The 18,773-nt window shown below is 45.3% G+C and overlaps 1 protein-coding gene across 6 annotated transcripts in view; it reads left to right on the top strand.

Annotated features, from left to right (window-relative positions):
• The window catches only part of PPCDC (phosphopantothenoylcysteine decarboxylase), a 64,218-nt gene that overhangs the window by 11,099 nt on the left and 34,346 nt on the right, over window positions 1–18,773 (top strand). For 2 of the 6 annotated variants that reach the window (XM_067471332.1, XM_067471330.1), the window contains exon 6: window positions 11,347–12,958. The exons of 1 other annotated variant lie outside the window; for it this stretch is intronic. In XM_067471332.1, the coding sequence (XP_067327433.1) occupies window positions 11,347–11,594 (248 nt within the window). In that variant the 3' untranslated portion in view covers window positions 11,595–12,958. Of the gene's footprint in view, window positions 1–1,268; window positions 1,586–11,346; window positions 12,959–13,529; window positions 13,592–18,773 lie in introns of those variants that run through there. 3 more of the 6 variants (XM_060755550.2, XM_067471331.1, XM_067471333.1) reach the window with 3 other exon arrangements.

The raw sequence follows: 18,773 nt of genomic DNA, 5'->3' as shown, positions 1-18,773 counted from the left end.
TCTCTGCACCCTTGAATTTTCCTCCTTTCCTTTCCAGTCCATCTTAACTTAGGCTTCCCCCAGGCTGGAAGCAGCCAGGCTTTGAAGCTGCAAGGCCATTCACGCTTGCCTCAAGCAGACAGTTCTTTCTCCTACCCCGGACATTATTGCACAGATATATAAACCCCACTTGCCTAGTTTCCAACAGACCTCACAACCTCTGAGGATGCCTGCCATAGATGTGGGTGAAACGTCAGTAGAGAATGCTTCTGAAACATAGCCAGGCAGCCTGGAAAACTCACAGCAACCCTGTTCATTCTGCATTTGAGGGAATTGATCCCCATTCCTGCCTCATAAATAGAAGAGGGAGGTGATACCCTAAAGCATCTTTGGGGTGTTATTTTTGTACTTTGTGTTTGAGAGAAGGTTGTGTTGCTTGAGGAGATAGCTGGGAACAGACTCTCCAGAAAGTGCCTTTGTTGTTGTGTGCTTTCCAATCATTAGCAACTCAGTAGACACATTGGGTCGCCATGGCTGAACAAGGAGTCAAACCTAGAGTCGTCATCTTCTGGGCAGGCCCTGTTCTCGCTCCTGCCGTCTCTGCAGTTGCCGTTGGCAGGGGCGAGAGACAGGGCCTTCTCAGCGGTGGCCCCTCAGTTGTGGAACTCCCTTTTCGAGCAAGCTTTTGCAAATGCAGTGTAACTGGCAAATTTAGACCCACGGAATGACTGGACGATGCGACTGGAAAATGTTTTTAGTAATGAGACGTGGAGGACTTCTGTTTTTACTGGTTTTATATTATACGCTAATTGTTTTTAATGGTAATTTATGTTGTTGGGGGCATTGAATTGTCCCAACTGTAAACCGCCTTGAGTCGCTTCCGGGCTGAGAAAGGCAGAATATAAATACAGCCAATAAAAATAAATAAATATTCCAACCCTGAAGCCATGACCTCTTGCTGGCTTTCTATCTCTACCCTTTGCTCCCCTGTGCCCATTGATGAGCCTGGACATTGACATCAAAGGCAGGGACAAACACTGCAGGAAGAGGTCATCTCAGGTCTCCGACTCCCCTCCCGAGTGTTTTTGGCCTGTTGATGAGGGTTGGGTGGGCAGGTGGGGAGCCCAGGGAGCTTCCCTTGTTGGGAAATACAACAAACACTTGATGATGGAAAACTCTCGGAAGATCAAAGATTAACTGCTTGTTACATGGGAATGGGGTGTGTGACCTGTGGTGACCCCAAGTTGGATGACAGAGGGCTTCTCCCCTTTTTCCTTTGATCCATCCAGGTGAGGTCAGTGGCCCTGTCCCATACACAGCATGGGCTCACACGTCATTGGAAAGTTCACATAAAGGGATCCATCCCACACAAACAGGAGCGTCCGGATAGAATGTTCACCCTGGGTACCTGCTGCTGCCAAGCACATAGGAAAGACCAAAGTCTCGACCACCTTTCTGCAAAAGCAACGTTTCCTGGACTATTCCCCATCTTGCATCTTTATCATAAAACTGATGCAAACCATCCTAATTGCCTTCCTTTCTTCTCTCTTTCCTTCCTCCTTCCCTCCCTCCCTCCTTCCCTCCCTCTTTCTCCTTCCATCCTTCCTACCCTTCCACCATTTGGTCCTTCCTTTCCTTCCCTTTCCTTCCCTTCCTTCCACCATTTCCTCCTTCCTTCCTTCCTTCCTTCCTTCCTTCCTTCCATTTCATTTCATTTCATTTCATTTCATTTCATTTCATTTCATTTCATTCCTTCCATCATTTGTTGCTTGCTTGCTTGCTTGCTTGCATCCATCCATCCATCTTTCATCTTCCTTCCTTCCTTCCTTCCTTCCTTCCTTCCTTCCTTCCTTCCTTCCTTCTCTTCTTCATTTTCTTCTTCCTTCCTTCCTTCTCTCCTCCCTCCCTCCCTCCCTCTCTTCCTTCCTTCCTTAGGAACGGGTCTGTGGCTGTTTATTCCGGGGCCAATTAGAGGAAATAATCTGGATAATTGGTAGGAAGAATAAGGCCGTATTTGACTATGTGTATGGCTGAGTTAGAACTGGCCGTTCTCAAAGGCTTGTTGAAACCACCAGGTCTTCAAGCTCTTATGAAAAAGGGAAGGGATGGGGCCTGTCTTATTTCCCTTGGAAGGGCATTCCAGAGGCTGGGGGCCACCACCAAGAAGGCCCTCTCTCTCGTCCCCACCAACCACGCTTGAGACGGAGGTGGGACCGAGAGGAGGGCCTCCCCGGAAGATCTTAGAGTTCGTGCCGGTTCATAGAAAGAGATGCAATTGTGGAGATAGGCGGGGCCCGAACCGCTTAGGGCTTTATAGATCATGAATTTGGCTCGGCAACTTGTCGGCAGCCAATGAAGCTGTTTTAATAGGGGTGTTGTATGCTCCCTATAGTTTGCTCCAGTAAGGAGCCTGGCTGTCGCCCGTTGTACCAGTTCAAACTTCCGGGCCGTCTTCAAGGGCAACCCCACGTAGAGCGCATTGCAGTGGTCCAGTTTGGATGTAACCAAGGTGTGGACCACCCTGGCCAAGTCAGACTTCATGAGGTATGGTCGCAGCTGGCGCACGAGTTTAAGTTGTGCAAAGGTCCTCCTGGCCACCGCTGACACCTGAGCATCAAGTGACAGCGCTGAGTCCAGGAGGACCCCCAAGCTACGGACCTGCGCCCTCAGGGGGAGTTTAACCCCATTGAGATCAGGTTGCCACCCAATACCACGACTGACCATAGAGGACCTCTGTCTTGTCTGGATTAAGCTCCAACCTGTTAGCCCTCATCCAGTCCATCACAACTGTCAGACACTGGTTCAAGGTCTAGGAGGCTTCCTTGGAATTCGGTGGAAATGAGTAGTTGAGTTGGGTGTCATCTGCGTACAGATGGCACCCAACTCCAAAACTCCGGATGACCTTACCCAGTGGTTTCATGTAGATATTGAAAAGCATGGGTGGTAGAATGGAACCTTGCGGGACCCCACGGGTCAAAGACCACGGGTCTGAGCAAGTCTCTCCCAGCTTCACCAATTGGGAGTGATCCTCCAGGAAGGAACGGAGCCACTGCAGGGCAATGCCCCCAAGACCCATTCCGGAAAGCCACCCCAGAAGGATACCATATTTGATGGTATCGAAAGCCGCTGAGATATCCAGGAGAACCAACAGGGACACACTCCCCCTATCAGGCTCTCTTCGGAGGTCATCCACCAAGACGACCAAAGCCAGGTCTAAAATTGGAGAAATACCGTTCCACTTCTAATGCTAGCAGTAGATCCATTTTGCGTTTCCCAAATAGAACTGGAAGTCTAACCCTTCCCACAACTACATTGGCCAGTCACCCCTACCTTGCGTCATACAGATGTGCCAAACTGTGTTTGGCACAGCTCAGTGTTTGGAATCAGGAACGGTCGTGTTTGCAAACATTGGCGCTGCATACAAGTCATGTGCAAGCTGGCCTTGCCGACTGCGGAGGACACATTGCTGCTTTGAACTTGGGCAAATATTGATAGAGTTTGGCTGTTGGGCTCTTTTGGGAACTCTCCTTGCATGCTGCTGCATGCAGTCGTTCAGCCATATATGTCTTTCCCCTTTGGGGCAGTCTCATCTCTTTGATACAAATCGTCTATTTTCTATTGTTTCTTGTCATCTGCCCTTGAGTATATTTCATAAGAAAGGTGAACAAACTAAACTAACTAAGCTGATTCTTGCTTTATTGAGATGCAGCTCCCATCACAGCTTTTCTAATGTTTATGATTGCCCAAGGAAGACATGGAATTGAGATGTCAAAGTAACACTGAGCTGGGACGAACCTTGAAAGACCTTCTGGTCCAGGAGTGGAAAGGAACTGGGTTTACTTGTGCGCCAGCTACGACCATACCTCGTGAAGTCTGACTTGACCATGGTGGTCCATGCCTTAGTTACCTCTAGACTGGATTACTGTAATGCTCTCTACTTGGGGCTTCACTACCTCTGAGAATGCTTGCCATAGATGCAGGCGAAACGTCAGGAGAGAATGCCTGTAGAACATGGCCATATAGCCTGAAAAAACCTACCACAACCCACTGCTCTTTGATTGTAGGTGAACTACAAATCCCAGCAACTACAACTCCCAAATATCAAGTCTATTTTCCCCAAACTCCACCAGTGTTCACATTTGACCATTTTGAGTATTTGTGCCAAGTTTGGCCCAGATCCATCATTGTTTGAGTCCACAGTGCTCTCTAGATGTAGACGAACTACAACCCCAAACCTCAAGGTCAATGCCCACCAAACCCTTCCAATATTATCTGTTAGTCACTGGAGTTTTGTGTGCCAAGTTTGGTTCAATACCATAGTTGGCAGAGTTCGGAATGGTCTTTGATTGTAGCTGAACTATAAATTCCAGCAATGACAACTCCCAAATATCAAGCTCTATTTTCCCCAAACTCCACCAGTGTTCACACTGGGGCATATTGAGCATTTGTGCCAAGTTTGGTCCAGATCCATCATTGTTTGAGTCCACGGTGCTCTCTGGATGCAGGGAACTACAACTCCAACATTCAAGTTCAATGCCCACCCAATCCTTCCAGTATTTTCTCTTGGTCATGGAAGTGCCAAATTTGGATCAATTCCATCATTGGTGGAGTACAGAATGCTCTTTGATTGTAGGTGAACTATAAATCCCAGCAACTACAATTCCCAAATGACTAATCAACCCCACCCCCAACCCCACCGGTATTCAAATTTGGGCGTATTGGGTATTTGTGCCAAATTTGGTCCAGCGAGTGAAAATACATCTTGCATATCAGATATTTACATGACGATTCATAACAGTTGCAATATTATAGTTGTGATGTAGCAACAAAAATGTTATGGTTGGGGGTCACCACCACATGAGGAACTGTATTAAGGGGTCACGGCATTAGGAAGGTTGAGAAATACTGATCTACAGGATTCAAAGTATAGTAAGGCACTCATAACAGTGGGACCCATATCTATCTGGACATTGGCCAGCTCAAATCTGTTTAGAGCCAACAAGATGGCTGTGCCATATATGCTCTCATATTTGGGTGGACCAGAATCCAGCTCAGGAGTGACTTGAGAAACTACAAGTCGCTTCTGGTGCCAGAGAACTGGCTGTCTGCAAGGACATTGCCCATGAGGTGCCCAGATGTTTCACCATCCTGTGGGAGGCTTCTCTCATGTCTCATCTGGAGCTGGAGCTGACACATGGGAGCTCAACCCACTCCCTGGATTCGAACCACCGATTTTTTGGTCAGCAGTCCTGCTGGCACAAGGGTTGAACCCATTGCACCATTGGGGGTTCCTGGAATCCAGCTGGCATTTGACGGTTGCCAGATGGCAGGGCCTATTTTGAGGGCACAGTCGCTGACTCGGCACCGGCAACACGGACAGACTCCAGAGCCACGTTCCAAACCATAATTTCAGGACTTTGCCAAGCAGGACTGGGCCTCTGGCTTGGCATTAATTAAGCCCCATTAGTTAGAAGGCTTTCTTCCGCGCAGGCAGAAACAGGCAACCCTTGGGTGAAAAGGGTTGGGTCCGACGTCCATGAGCAGACCGCCAGCGCTTGGCAGAAGCGTCGTCTTCTACCATCATGAGAATAACTACTACTAATAATGCGATCATTATCTTAATGGAAGGCACTTTTAAATATGGTCTGGCTGGGGAATCTCTCTCAGAAAGGGGCGGGAGGGACACACCTTGGCGAGAGGTTTCTAAACCAAAGTTGTGGGGCTACCTGAGAAATGAAATCAAAACCAGAGTAAAGGTAAAGGTTTTCCCCTGATGTTGAGTTGAGTCGAGTCCTACTCTCGACGTTGGTGCTCATCTCCATTTCTAAGCCGAAGAGTCGGCGTTGTCCGTAGATGCCTCCAAGGTCATGTGGCCAGCATGACTGCATGGAGTGCTGTTACCTTCCCACAGAAGCAGTACCTATTGATCTACTCGCATTGGCATGTTTTAGAACTGTCAGGTTGGCAGAAGCTGGGCCTGACAGTGGGAGTTCACCCCACTCCCCTTCCTCTTGGTATGTTTCTCCCTTTCGCCCTCCATTCGTGCCTCTTTGACTTCCGCAGCACCGCTGGTCACAGCTGACCTCCAGTTAAAGTGCGCAAGGGCCAGGGCTTCCCAGTTCTCGGTGTCTATGCCACAGTTTTTAAGGTTGGCTTTGAGCCCATCTTTAAATCTCTTTTCCTGCCCAACAACATTCCGTTTTCCATTCTTGAGTTCGGAGTAGAGCAACTGCTTTGGGAGACGGTGGTCAGGCATCTGGACAACGTGGCCTTCAGTCCAGCTGAGTTGATGGCGGAGGACCATCGCTTCAATGCTGGTGGTCTTTGCTTCTTCCAGCACGCTGACATTTGTCCGCTTGTCTTCCCAAGAGATTTGCAGGATTTTCCAGAGGCAGCGCTGATGGAATCGTTCCAGAAGTTGCACGTGACATCTACAGACAGTCCACGTCTCGCAGGCGTAGAGCAGGGTTGGGGGGACAACAGCTTTATAAACAAGCACCTTGGTCTCCCTACAGAGGTCACGGTCCTCAAACACTCTTGGCTTCATTTGGAAGAATGCTGCACTCGCAGAGCTCAAGTGGTGTTGTATTTCAGTCTCAGTGTTGACATCTATAGACAGTCCACGTCTCGCAGGAGTGTAGCAGGGTTGGGAGGACAATGGCTTTATAAACAAGCCCCTTGGTATCCCTACAATGTCCCAATCGTCAAACACTCTCTGCTTCATTCAGAAGAATGCTGCACTCACAGAGCTCAGGCGGTGTTGTATTTCGGTGGCGATGTTGACTTTGGTGGAGAGGTGGCTGCCAAGCTTAATGTTACACCATTAAGCTGTATTTCTGGCATTGGAGAAGGATTGGCTGGTGTCTGCTGGAAGAGCACTTTGGTTTTCTCGATGTTCAGTGACAGACCAAGCTTCTCGTATGCTTCTGCGAAGGTGTGTAGAGTGGCTTGTAGGTCTTCTTCTGAATGCGCACAGATGGTGTTGTCATCAGCATACTGGAGTTCTATAACAGATGTTGTTGTAACCTTTGTTTTGGCTTTCAGTCTGCTGAGGTTAAATAGCTTGCCATCTGTCCAATAGATACTAGGCTAGATGACTTGAGATGCCCTTCTTCATTGGAAGATGGGGCAAATAAACGAAACCCTTGTGTCAGGAATGAAAAAGGAGAAGAGAGATGTCTGGTAATGCACAGCTCTGATTCTGAGGAATGTTCAAGGATGCTGTCACATTGCACTGGAGGGAGTCTTGCGGCTAGAACCGGGAAGGATGGTAAAACCAGTGGTTTGAAGCCCTGGATCTTGTGGGTTGGAAAGGAAGTGAGAAGAGGAATCAAAACTCAAGCTGTGGCCATCCAGTGCAAAGTGTGGTGCAGCTTGATTCCAAGTAAGTTGGCAGAGGGTTGGACTGTCCATTTCACAAGACCCAAGGAAGAGAGGGACGTCTTGAAATGAAGTGAAACCAGCTGTTGTTTCCTGGATTGATTCATCCATATCCTGAAACTCAGAGAAAATCTTTCCCTCCCCTGTTGTCTCCTTTCCAGAGGACAGTTGACCACCTTCACTTCTTGGTTGGACACTCTTTGCTCTTTCTGGGGGACATTGGGTGGGATGCTGGCCACCTGTCTTCCTTTGCCATCTTTAAGATAGTGGAAAAGTTTGGGTTGGACTGTTTGCTGGGCCCCATGTTGATGGAAAATTGAGATTCCAAATTAAATAATAACAATAACAACAAAAACCAAACTTGTAATCCTCTGTTTCAAGGCTGAGCAACATTCCACAAGGTCTCGATACCCTAAAACAGTGGCTCTCAACCTTCCGAATGCCGCGACCCCTTGATACAGTTCCTCATGTTGTGGTGACCCCTAACCATAACAGTATTTCCATTGCTACTTCATAACTGTAATTTTGCGACTGTTATGAATCGTCATGTAAATATCTGATAGGCAGGATGTATCTTCATCCTCATACACCCACATTTGAATATTGGGGGGATTGACCTTGAGTTTTGAAGCTGTAGTTCACCTACATCCTGAGAGCACGGTGGACTCAAACAATGATGGATCTGGACCAAACTTGGCATGAATATCCCATATGCCCAAATATGAACACAGATGGAGTTTGGGGAAAATACACCTTGACATTTGGGAGTTGTAGTTGCTGGGATTTATAGTTTACCTACAATCAAAGAGCAGTCTGAACTCCACCAATGATGGAATTGAACCAAACTTGACACACAGAACTCCCATGACCAATAGAAAATATTGGAAGGGTTTGGTGGGCATTGGCCTTGAGTTTTGGAGTTGTAGTTCACCTATATCCAGAGAGGACTGTGGACTCAAACAAAGACGGATATGGACCAAACTTGGCATGAATACGCAATATGCCCAAATGTAAACACTGATGGAGTTTGGGGAAAATATTTGGGAGTTGTTATTGCTGAGATTTACAATGAAGGCTGTACCATTTCATATTTAATCTGTCCATACACAAAAAAATGGATCTGTATTGAATTTGTTTCTAGCAACCTAATTTTATTTCTGATATTTTGGGAAATTGATGTGCTCCAGAGTGAAAAGCATTGGACTCGCAAACCTAATCATTTTCTCTTTAGAGCCCTCAACATTTTCAGGGATGAAGTCACTCAGGTGTTTCTAGACATCATTTAACACCAACCCGAAAAGGAATGGCCAACAGTAAAAGATTATGGGACTTGTAGTTCCAAATACCAGGAGGGCCCAGGGCCACCCCCCCCTCCCCCCCCCCCCCCCCCCCCCCGCTCCTATAGCTCAAGGGCTGGATACAATCCAGGTTTGCTTAAAAAATAAAAGCCCTAAAAAGCCAGTGAAAGTGTCCGGAAGCTGACCGGTAACAATTAACACTTGCCTAGTTGATGACATAATATTTGCAGATCTGGATTTATAGCCGAGGATATAATTAGTATGATGTAAACAGCACTCCATGCATCTGAAGAAGTAGACCTTAGTCTTAAGATACCAATTTCATGCTCTCAATGAATCTTGAAGGGGCAACAAGATATCTTTTTCAATGATTGAAACAGTAAACTGACACTTTTCATCTGCAGAGGGAGGCTTTGGTGAGATAATGAAGTCCTCTCCTTCTCTTTTGTTGTCTCTCCTGACTGTTTTGATGGGATAGAATGCCCCCTTTCGGGCCAAAGATCATGGGAGTTGTAGTTTTGCAAGGTCGCCGAACTACAGCTACAAATTCTATAGCATGTGCTGTCACGCGCTGGGCCTATAGCAATTGGCTTTTGAACAGGACGTGCTCTTTGTGCCCAGCGGGAAGCCGGGGTGCCTCAGCTGAGAGGCCCTAAGGATTTTCCTATACAGAGTCTTTAGAAGCTTGGAAGGTTTAACAAAGTCCTTTATTATTGCTTAAGTCCAACAAACAATCGAATACTTCTTAGATCTTCAACAAATTAAACAAATGCTTCAAGGCTTTGAATCAACTGGTGGCTTTCTTAATCTTGTCCACAAGGGACAGGCAACTGGCTTCGTGAACTGTTTCTTTTCTTTAAGAGGAAAACCCTTTTTAACCCCTCCTTGGGCAATCTACTTTCTAAACTTTGCTGGTGTGGGCTCTACTCCCTGCTCCAAACTGCTTCTTGGGTCCCAAGTAGACCTACCAGTCAAGGCTTTGTAGATTCTCCAGCTGGAGTCCTTTGGAACTGTTTTCCCCCGGAATTTCCCCCGGATGCTGTGAGAAACAAAGCTTCTCTGCAGGTGGAACTAATCCACATCCTGTAGCTAAGCTTTCCAATGCAAGACTGACCTAAAATGGCTCCCTCTCCTCCCAGAGCCCTGGTGAAAGGGGTGGAACCCAAACTTAACAATGATTGATGGGTCATAGGCCCTATAATTGCAAACCAAGGGAAGCCAACTTATTGCAAAATGCATGGAACTTTGGAATGCAGCAAACATTCAAAGAAAGAAAAGGAAGTTGGAACTTTTGGTACAGCCATACCAGCACAGTGCAGATCAGTAGTTCTCAACCTTCCTAATGCTGTGACTCCTTCATACAGTTCCTCATATGTTGTGGTGACCTCCAACCATAATATTATTTTTGTCGCTACTCCATAACTGTTGTTTTGCTCCTGTTATGAATCGTAATGTAAATATCTGATCTGCAGGATGTAATTTCATTCTCTGGAACAAATTTGGCACAAATACTCAATCTGCCAAATCTGAAGACAGGTGGGATTTGGGGGGGTGGGGATTTCTTTTTTCATTTGGGAGTTGCTGGGATTGAAAGGGTTAACAGAACTTAGAAGTGTCCAAAATGCTGAAATGCAAACCTAAAGAGGGGTTTGTCCCTCTCCTCTGGCCTGCAGAAGACCAAAAGCCAAGAGGAGATAATGTATCTGGAAGACACAAGATGCTCTATTGTCAAGTACACCCAGGGAGTACCCAGGGTGGGTTAACACCCAAAATGCTTATCTGTAACAATAATGTGTGTGTTTACGTAGTTTGTAGAGGGTTATTAGAGACACTGAAGTGGCAAAATATGAGAAAAACATGTTTTTGAATGGTTGATCCGATAAGAGAGGTGTGTGCCCATGACACAGCGAAAAGACATGTATATAAGGTGACTGAAAGATCCAAATGTTAGAGACAGCCTTCTTTGAAGACACTGGTCTGTCTTGGCTGTTTCTCCCTATGTGGCCACACTTGAATAAAGATTTTGCTTCACCTACGGAGACTGCTTGCTTTCTGTCACCAGCCTTGGGGTGCCTAACAAAAGGGGTTCCCTTCAAAAGATCATTCTGAACTCCACCAACGATGGAATTGAACCAAACTTGGCACACAGAACTCCCATGACCAACAGAAAATACTGGAAGGGTTGGGTGGGCATTGATCTTGAGTTTGGGAGTTGTAATTCACCTACATCAAGACAGCACTGTGGACTCAAACAATGATGGATCTACATCCAGAGAGGACTGTGGACTCAAACAAAGATGGATATGGACCAAACTTGGCATGAATACTCAATATGCCCAAATGTGAACACTGCTGGAGTTTGGGGAAACAGACCTTGACATTTGGGAGTTGCAGTTGCTGGGATTTATAGTTCACCTACAATCAAAGAGCATTCTGAACCTCACATAGAATTAGGCCAAACTACCCACACAGAACCCCCCTGACCAACAGAAAATAGTGTTTTCTGATGGTCCTTCACGACCCCTCTGTGACCCCCTCAGGGGTCCTGACCCCCAGGTTGAGAAATGCTGGTATAGATGCACCTCAGAATTGCAAACTCTGCAACTGAATCCTTCGCATCTAATTTGGTTGGAGTGTGAAGTGGCAACAGGCTGACTGCTTCAGTGTGAGAGGGCTTTATTTTTAACAGGGACAGACGCTGATGCCGGGCGAAACTTGGAAGGGGAAGTGAGAGTGCCAACCGATGCATTGTGCCTCATGGCTGCGGGTTGCCAAGTCAGCTTCAACTATAGACAACCGGACAAACAAGGGACTTCCAACTGGCCTGGTCATCCACTGCCCTGCTGTCATGAAGGGTGCCTCTACATTGTAGAATTAATGCAGTTCGCCACCACTTTTAATGCCATGACTCAATGTTCTGGAGTCCTGGAGCTATAGTTTTACCAGGCCCACAACTCCCAAGAGTCCATAGCGTTGAGTCATGGCAATTAACGTGGTGTCTGGCCTTGTAGGATTCTCTATTATAGCTCCTCCAAAGGGAAAACAATGACCTCTCTCTTTCGTCAGACATTAACCCATCAGGAAAGCCACCATCGTCTTTTAAGACTTGTGTCCAACCAGAAAGACCAAGATTGCATTTGTAACTCACTGGCTAGTTACTCCTCTTTTGAAAGACATATTTATTTATTTATTTACAGTATTTCTATTCCGCCCTTCTCCTCACCCCGCAGGGGACGCAGGGCGGATTACAATGTACACCTATATGGCAAACATTCAATGCCAATTAGACATACAACATATATAGACATACACAGAGGCTATTTAACTTTTTCTGTCTGCAGGGGAGCTATCGCTTTCATAGTCCATCTGCGACACTGATGAAGTACTTCCGCATTCCCCACATGCTTTTCTGGAGTGCTTTTTGCTGGAATCTTTTTATGGCCTCATAAATTAGTTAATTAGCCTCCCCACACATAGGTGGTACCTAATTTTCCGACTTGACAGATGCAACTGTCTTTCGGGTCCCACGGAATGGAGCTCCCGGTGGCGCAATGGGTTAAACCCTTGTGCCGACAGGACTGACAGGTCGCAGTTTTGATTCTGGGAAGAGCGTGGATGAGCTCTGTGATGAATTGCCTACCTTTAGACTAGAATAAGCTCAGGAATAGACCCAGATTTTTTGGTATCCATTTTGTGTAATGGTGCCACACGACCTCTTCAATCTTCCGGAAAGGCTCTTCTCTTGCTCCCACCTGCATTGCAAGTGCGACTTGTGGGGGACAAGAGAGAGGGCCTTCTCTGTGGTAGCTACCGGCTCTGGAATTCACTCCCCAGAGATATTAGGCAAGCCCCCACGCTGGCAATCTTCAGGAGGAACCTGAAAACCTGGTTATTCCAATGTGCCTTCAATGATTGAATGTAAGATACTCCATAACCAAACTTTGCATAAAATGGCCTCAGACGCACTTTATTTTATGGTCTGTGCAATTAAATCCTTCCTCCTCCCCGATAATTTATATGGTCCTATCTCCCTGTGTTTTAAAATTTTATTATTGAATTTGGCCCTGCCCAGTCTAATCCTCTGTGTTTTTAATGCTTTGATTTGATTTTGTTGTGTTGCTTATTATATTGGTTGTGTATTTTATGTATTTTATGTTTTGGTTTTGTTATGCTTTTGTGTTATATTGTGTTTACTGTATTGATGGACGTAGCCTCATGTAAGCAGCACCGAGTCCCCCTGGGAGAGATGGAGCGGGGTATAAAGTATTATTATTATTATTATTATTATTATTACTGGAGGCAGCCATCTTACGATAGTCATTTCCTAGTGGAGGCGGAGCTTAGAAGCAGCCTAGGGGGAAATGTGGAGAACCCTTGTGATTGGCTGGGAGAAAGTGGGCAGAGCTTGGTTGAAGTACAAAGGAGACAGAGAGCATTAGGAAAAGGAGAGTGGAAGTTAGTGAAGCCAAAGAAGTTAATGTATATACTCGAGTATAAGCCTAGTTTTTCAGCCCCTTTTTTAGGCTGAAAAAAGTCCCCTCAGCTTATACTCGAGTCAAGGTTATTTATTATTTTATTCTGCTATTAGTATTATTTTTATTACATTGATTATTTTACTCTATTATTATTATTACATTATTTTACTCTATTATTACTTTTATTACATTGATTATTTTACTCTATTTTTATTACTGTAACATTATTTTACTGTATTATTATATTTATTGCATTTATTATTTTACTTTATTATTGTTATTATTACATTTATCACTTTATTATTATTATTACTATTATTATTAAATTTCCATTATTTACTCTATTTTTATTTTTATTACATGTTATTATATTTATTATTTTATTCTATCATTATAGGTAAGCACATTTACATTGAAGGAGGTTAGAATAATGGTTGAATCAGAGTTGGGCAGTCTTATCTTAAATTACAGTTTTGTGTAAATACTTAAAAACATTCAACCTACTGATGATTACCAGTAGCAGCTACATTTCTCACCTTCGGCTTATACTCGAGTCAATACGTTTTTCCAGTTTTTTGTGGTAAAATTAGGTCTCTCGGCTTATATTCGGGTCAGCTTATACTCAAGTATATACGGTAGTTAGAGAGTTCAGAGAGCTATTAGGGAAGAATAGTTGGTATAGTGATTGTAAACAGATCCCAGGAAAAGGACTGTTTGGAGTAAAAGGATTCTAGTCAGGAAGAAGTCTGCTAGTTTCCTGAGGAAGTTAATAATAATAATAATAATAATAATAATAAACTTAAGAGTTGTTATTGGAAACCAAGTACTGAACTATTTTAAAGTAACCAAATAAGCTTCATCTCATTCTTGCAACCGTTACACTTAAGTGCCTGTGTTTCTGAAAACCACACAAATAAACATCTTTGTTCTTTGTTAACAAACATTTGCTTCAGTGTGCCTCTGTATGAAGAAGTATTCTTAGCAAGTTAATTTCCAGATTGGTGGCAGCAACTACTTAAAAGAATCCAACAATGTCCACCTCGGTGTTCTGCGCCCTGAGTTCAAATTCAGCACAAACCAGCTTACTTTCAATACACTGGTCAAACAAAAACTGAAAACCCCATTTGTCTTTGGTGGTAGCCTGATTCCATAGTAAAACCTCCTCAGAATATTATTAATTGGTGGCAGCGTGTTACGCTCGCTGGAACACCTCAGCAAGCGAGAGTCCAAAAGTGGCAGGCTAAAATCCAGAACCTCAATCAATGGCTGTTACCAAATGAGAGACTCCCTCCTGGGCACACAGAAAACTGGGCGATTTGGAAGGCGCTGAACAGACTGCGCTCTGGCACCACGAGATGCAGAGCCACAAAGTGGAATCCACGACATGAGAGTGTGCAGGTACATTTGTACCAGGAGCTCCAATTTTGTTTGCTTTGCATTGAATGTTTGTTGTAGTCCTAAGTTTCAGGGACTCTGCAGATAGGTGGCTTCTTTTGGCTGCAATCATAGGGCAAGCCACCTGTCAATTATAGTTAGGTTCCCTGGTCCCGCCCCCTTTTTGGTTTTAGAGGGAATAGGAGCCATTTTGGGTTCAGTCCACACAGAGAAGCTTTCCATGCAGGACATAATACCAAGAGCTCCTGTAGAAAGCTTTGTCTTCTACGGCTTGGCCAGGGAGATATACAGCTCACAGCTTGGACGGGGTTATACAGCCCTACAGCTCCTTTGCTGAAGGACTTCGGTCAGCCATCACGGAAACCTGAATTCTTTTTCCCCTGGAGGTCTACAAAGCTCTGCTTGGTAAGGGTCACTTGCAGAAGCCAGAAGCAGTTGGTACCGGGTGCAGGGGCTCTATGCCAACAGAGGCAAAGACAGACTGCCCAGATTAGAAGTTAAGGATTTCCCCATTAGTTAGTATACAGTTATGAAGATAGTGCCTGTTCCCTGTGGACAATATTGAGAGAGAGAGCCAAGAGACTGTTAAGAAAGCCTTAAAGTACCTGTTTGTTTTCATTAATAAAGAACTTTGTTGAACCTTTAAGCAATCTAAAGACTCTGTTTTAAGGAAATCCAAAGGCCTTTAACCTGAGGCAGCCCTGGCGTCCCGTTGGGCACACAGAATTTATGTCCTGTCTACAGTCTTATGCACAGGCCCAGCGTGCGACAGCACAGAGAGTGTGGAGGAGAGCAAACCTCAGACCACTGACTACAATGCAGCCTGGGTCCTGCCACATGCACAATGGAGGACTTCTTATAGAAACGCCAGAGGCACTCCAACGGGCCAGATACTGGTCAAAGGACATTTAATCAACTACCAAGCTTGCAAACTTTGTGTTTTGTTTGTTTGTTTGTTAAAAAATGCAATACAACTGTTTGGTTTGGTTTTCTCCTGATGCAATAAATCAACCAATCCATAAATAAATAAATAGTGTGTTACATTTAATTGAGGCAGCGGCCTGAAGATTATTCCACCTCTCTCAAACCCAGATTTAATTCCCCTAAGTCTCTACAAGCTCCCTCTGTCAGCTCCAGCACCCTATGCAAAGGGGACACGAGAGAAGCCTCCCACAAGGATGGTAAAAACATCAGAACATCCAGGCACGCCCTTGCAGATGGCCAGTTCTCTCACACCAGAAGAGACTTGTAGTTTTTCAAATCGCTCCTGACACAGACACACAGACACACACACAATCCCACAGATAAAGAACAAACTGGGTGTAATGTGAAGCTGCCCGGATCATCTCTCTGACCCTGTTATGAAAAGGGGTCAGATAGCCATCTTTGTGCATCTGTCATGCGGATGATGGCGTAACCTTGTTTCTGCTCCAGAGAGGAAGATCCATATCAGAGGACTCAAATGACCAGAAATGAGATCCCAACAAAACATTAGGAAGAAACATCTTAATTGTGAACGCAGTTCAACGGTGATATAATTGGAGGGTGGTGGACAGCGTTTTGAAGACCATCGTCCAGGAGTTGTGTGCCTCTGCATGGCAGGAGATTGGACTGGATGGCCTTTATAGTCCTTTGCAATTCTATACTTCTCAATGTATAGAATTGCAGTTTTTTATAACTTTATAGTTCTCAGATTCTATTCCTCACCAAACTACAACTCTCATGAGTCCATAGCATTGAGCCATGGCATTTAAAGTGGGGCTAGACCGTGCTAATTCTACAGTGTAGACCAGACATGGGCAGACTTTCTAACTTGGGGGCCGCACGCCAGCGCTCCTTGCTATGAGGACTGGCTGTCCATTGATAGAAGTAAAGAAGGGAAAGAGGGAAGAAAGAGAGAAGGAAGGAAGGACAAGGAGGGAGGGAAGGATGGAAGGAGAAAGAGGGAGGGAGGGAAAGAAGGAAAGACAAAGGGATGGAAGGATGAAATGGTGGAAGGGAAGGATAAAGGCGAAAGAGGGAGAGAGGGAAGGAAAGAAAGACAAAAATGGAGGAAGAAAGGAAGGATGAAAGGGTGGAAGGGAAGGATGAAAGGAGAAAGAGGGAGAGAGGGAAGGAGGGAGGAAAGAGGGAAGGAAGGAAAGACAAAAGGGAAAGGAGAAGGGAAGGATGAAAGGAGAAAGAGGGAGAGAGGGAAGGAGGGAGGAAAGGGGGAAGGAAGGAAAGACAAAAGGGAAAGAAGGATGAAAGGATAGAAGGAAGGAAGGAAGGAAGGAAGGAAGGAAGGAAGGAAGGAAGGAAGGAAGGAAGGAAGGAAGGAAGGAAGGAAAGAAGGAAGGAAGGGAGAAAAGAAAAAGAGAAGGCAGGCAGGATGAAAGGGAGGAAGGGAAGGATGGAAGGAGAAAGGGAGGAAAGAGGAAGGTAAGACAAAAGGGAAGGAAGAAAGGAAGGAGAAAGGGAGAGAGGGAGGAAGGAAGGAAGGAAAGAAGGGCAGGAGGAAGGAAAGAGATAAGGAAGGAAGGGCAGAAGGGTGGAGAAAGAGGGAGGTAAGGAAGGGAGGAAAGAGAAGGAGGGAAAGACAAAAGGGAGGGAAGGAGAGAAGGATGAATGGGTGGATGGAAGGAAAGAGAAGGGAAGGGAAGGAAGGAAGGGCAGGAGGAAGGAAAGAGACAAAGAAGGAAGGGTGAAAGGTGTAGGGGAATGGAGAGAGGGAGAACGAATGAGGGAGGGAAATAGGAAGGAAGGACAAAAGGGTGGAAGGGAGGGAGAAAGAGGGAGGTAAGGAAGGGAGGAAAGACAAAAGGGAGGGAAGGACAAAAGGGTGGAGTTGGAAGAGACCTCGTGGACCATCCAGTCTAACCCCCTGCAAAGAAAGCAGGAATATTGCATTCAAAGCACCCCTGACAGACGGCCATCCAGCCTCTGTTTAAAAGAAGGAGCCTCCACCACACTCAGGGGCAGAGAGTTCCACTGCTGAATGGCTCTCACAGTCAGGAAGTTCTTCCTAATGTTCAGATGGAATCTCCTTTGATTATGACTGAATTCTAGTCTATCTGGGTTAGGCTTAGTTGTGTGCCAGTCTCTTTACATGGATTTGCACTGAAAGAAACACCAGATGTTGTTATTGTTGTTATTATTTGTATTCTGCTCTTATAGCTGAATTTGGCCTGGTTTTAGGAGACAAACAAGGTCAGGTAAGGACATCATGAGAGCTTAGAGAGAGATCACCCTCCCCAAAACCTTGACACTATTCGCCTAGATGGATCAAAGATCTCATTCTATGTAAGGCAGCTCTCCATGCTCCCATTATATAATATAATAAAAGCAACAACAAGTCATAACACGCGGATTCCAACCAAGAATGATACAAGCCCCATGTGTTGATTGGACAGTCTTCCTTTGTGTTGCCATTTTGCAACAACACCCGCACACCCGCCTTGCTTGATCTCAATGTTCTCTTTCAACCACCTTGGGTTCACTTTCTAAAGGAAGGCTCCAGGTATTCAAAGCCAAGCATCCAAGGAATCATCTCTCCCATGGTTTGTGCCCAATCTTGTGGTTTGTTTGCCGATGGATGTCGAAAGGGGAGAGTCGCTTGGCTCGCATTCTTGAAAGTTTGGGTGAAAAGCCCTGAGGCTGGCCCTTCCTGCTCCCGACCTTTGCCAAGCTATTCCGGCACAATGGCCCTTTGATCCTGGCGCTTCCAGACAAATCTGTCAATTATGGTTCTGTGTGATCCCAGGGAATTAAAGACAATCCTTGTTTCTACATCCCAAGGGCAACTGATGAGGTGCTTCCTGTTCTGGGATTCGCAGGAGAGAATCTTTAACTCAGTGTTTGTCCACCTTCCTAATGCCGCGACCCTTTCATAGAGTTCCTCATGTTATTTATTTTATTATATATTTATTTCGTGTACTTCTACCCCGCCCTTCTCAACCCCCGAGGGGGGACTCAAGGAGGCTTACAAAAAGGCACAATTTGATGCCTACACAGTAATACAGATAAAATATAGACAGCAATTAAAACAGTTTTAACAGTTTAAAACAATCAATATATATCACAGTCAATAAAAAAACCAATCTTATGCTCAAAGTTCGCAACTCAGAGTCCATAACTTCATTCCACATTTTCCATTCCTATCAGTCGTCGTTGTCCTTTATTTATCTGCCAGATTGCCCAAACGCCTGGTCTCAAATCCATGTTTTTAATTTCCTTCTAAAGGAAATGAGGGATGGCGATGATCTAA

Source organism: Anolis sagrei, chromosome 9 (assembly GCF_037176765.1).
Source record: "Anolis sagrei isolate rAnoSag1 chromosome 9, rAnoSag1.mat, whole genome shotgun sequence".
Taxonomy (NCBI): Eukaryota; Metazoa; Chordata; class Lepidosauria; order Squamata; family Dactyloidae; genus Anolis; species Anolis sagrei.
This window is presented reverse-complemented; position numbering and strand designations above follow the sequence as displayed.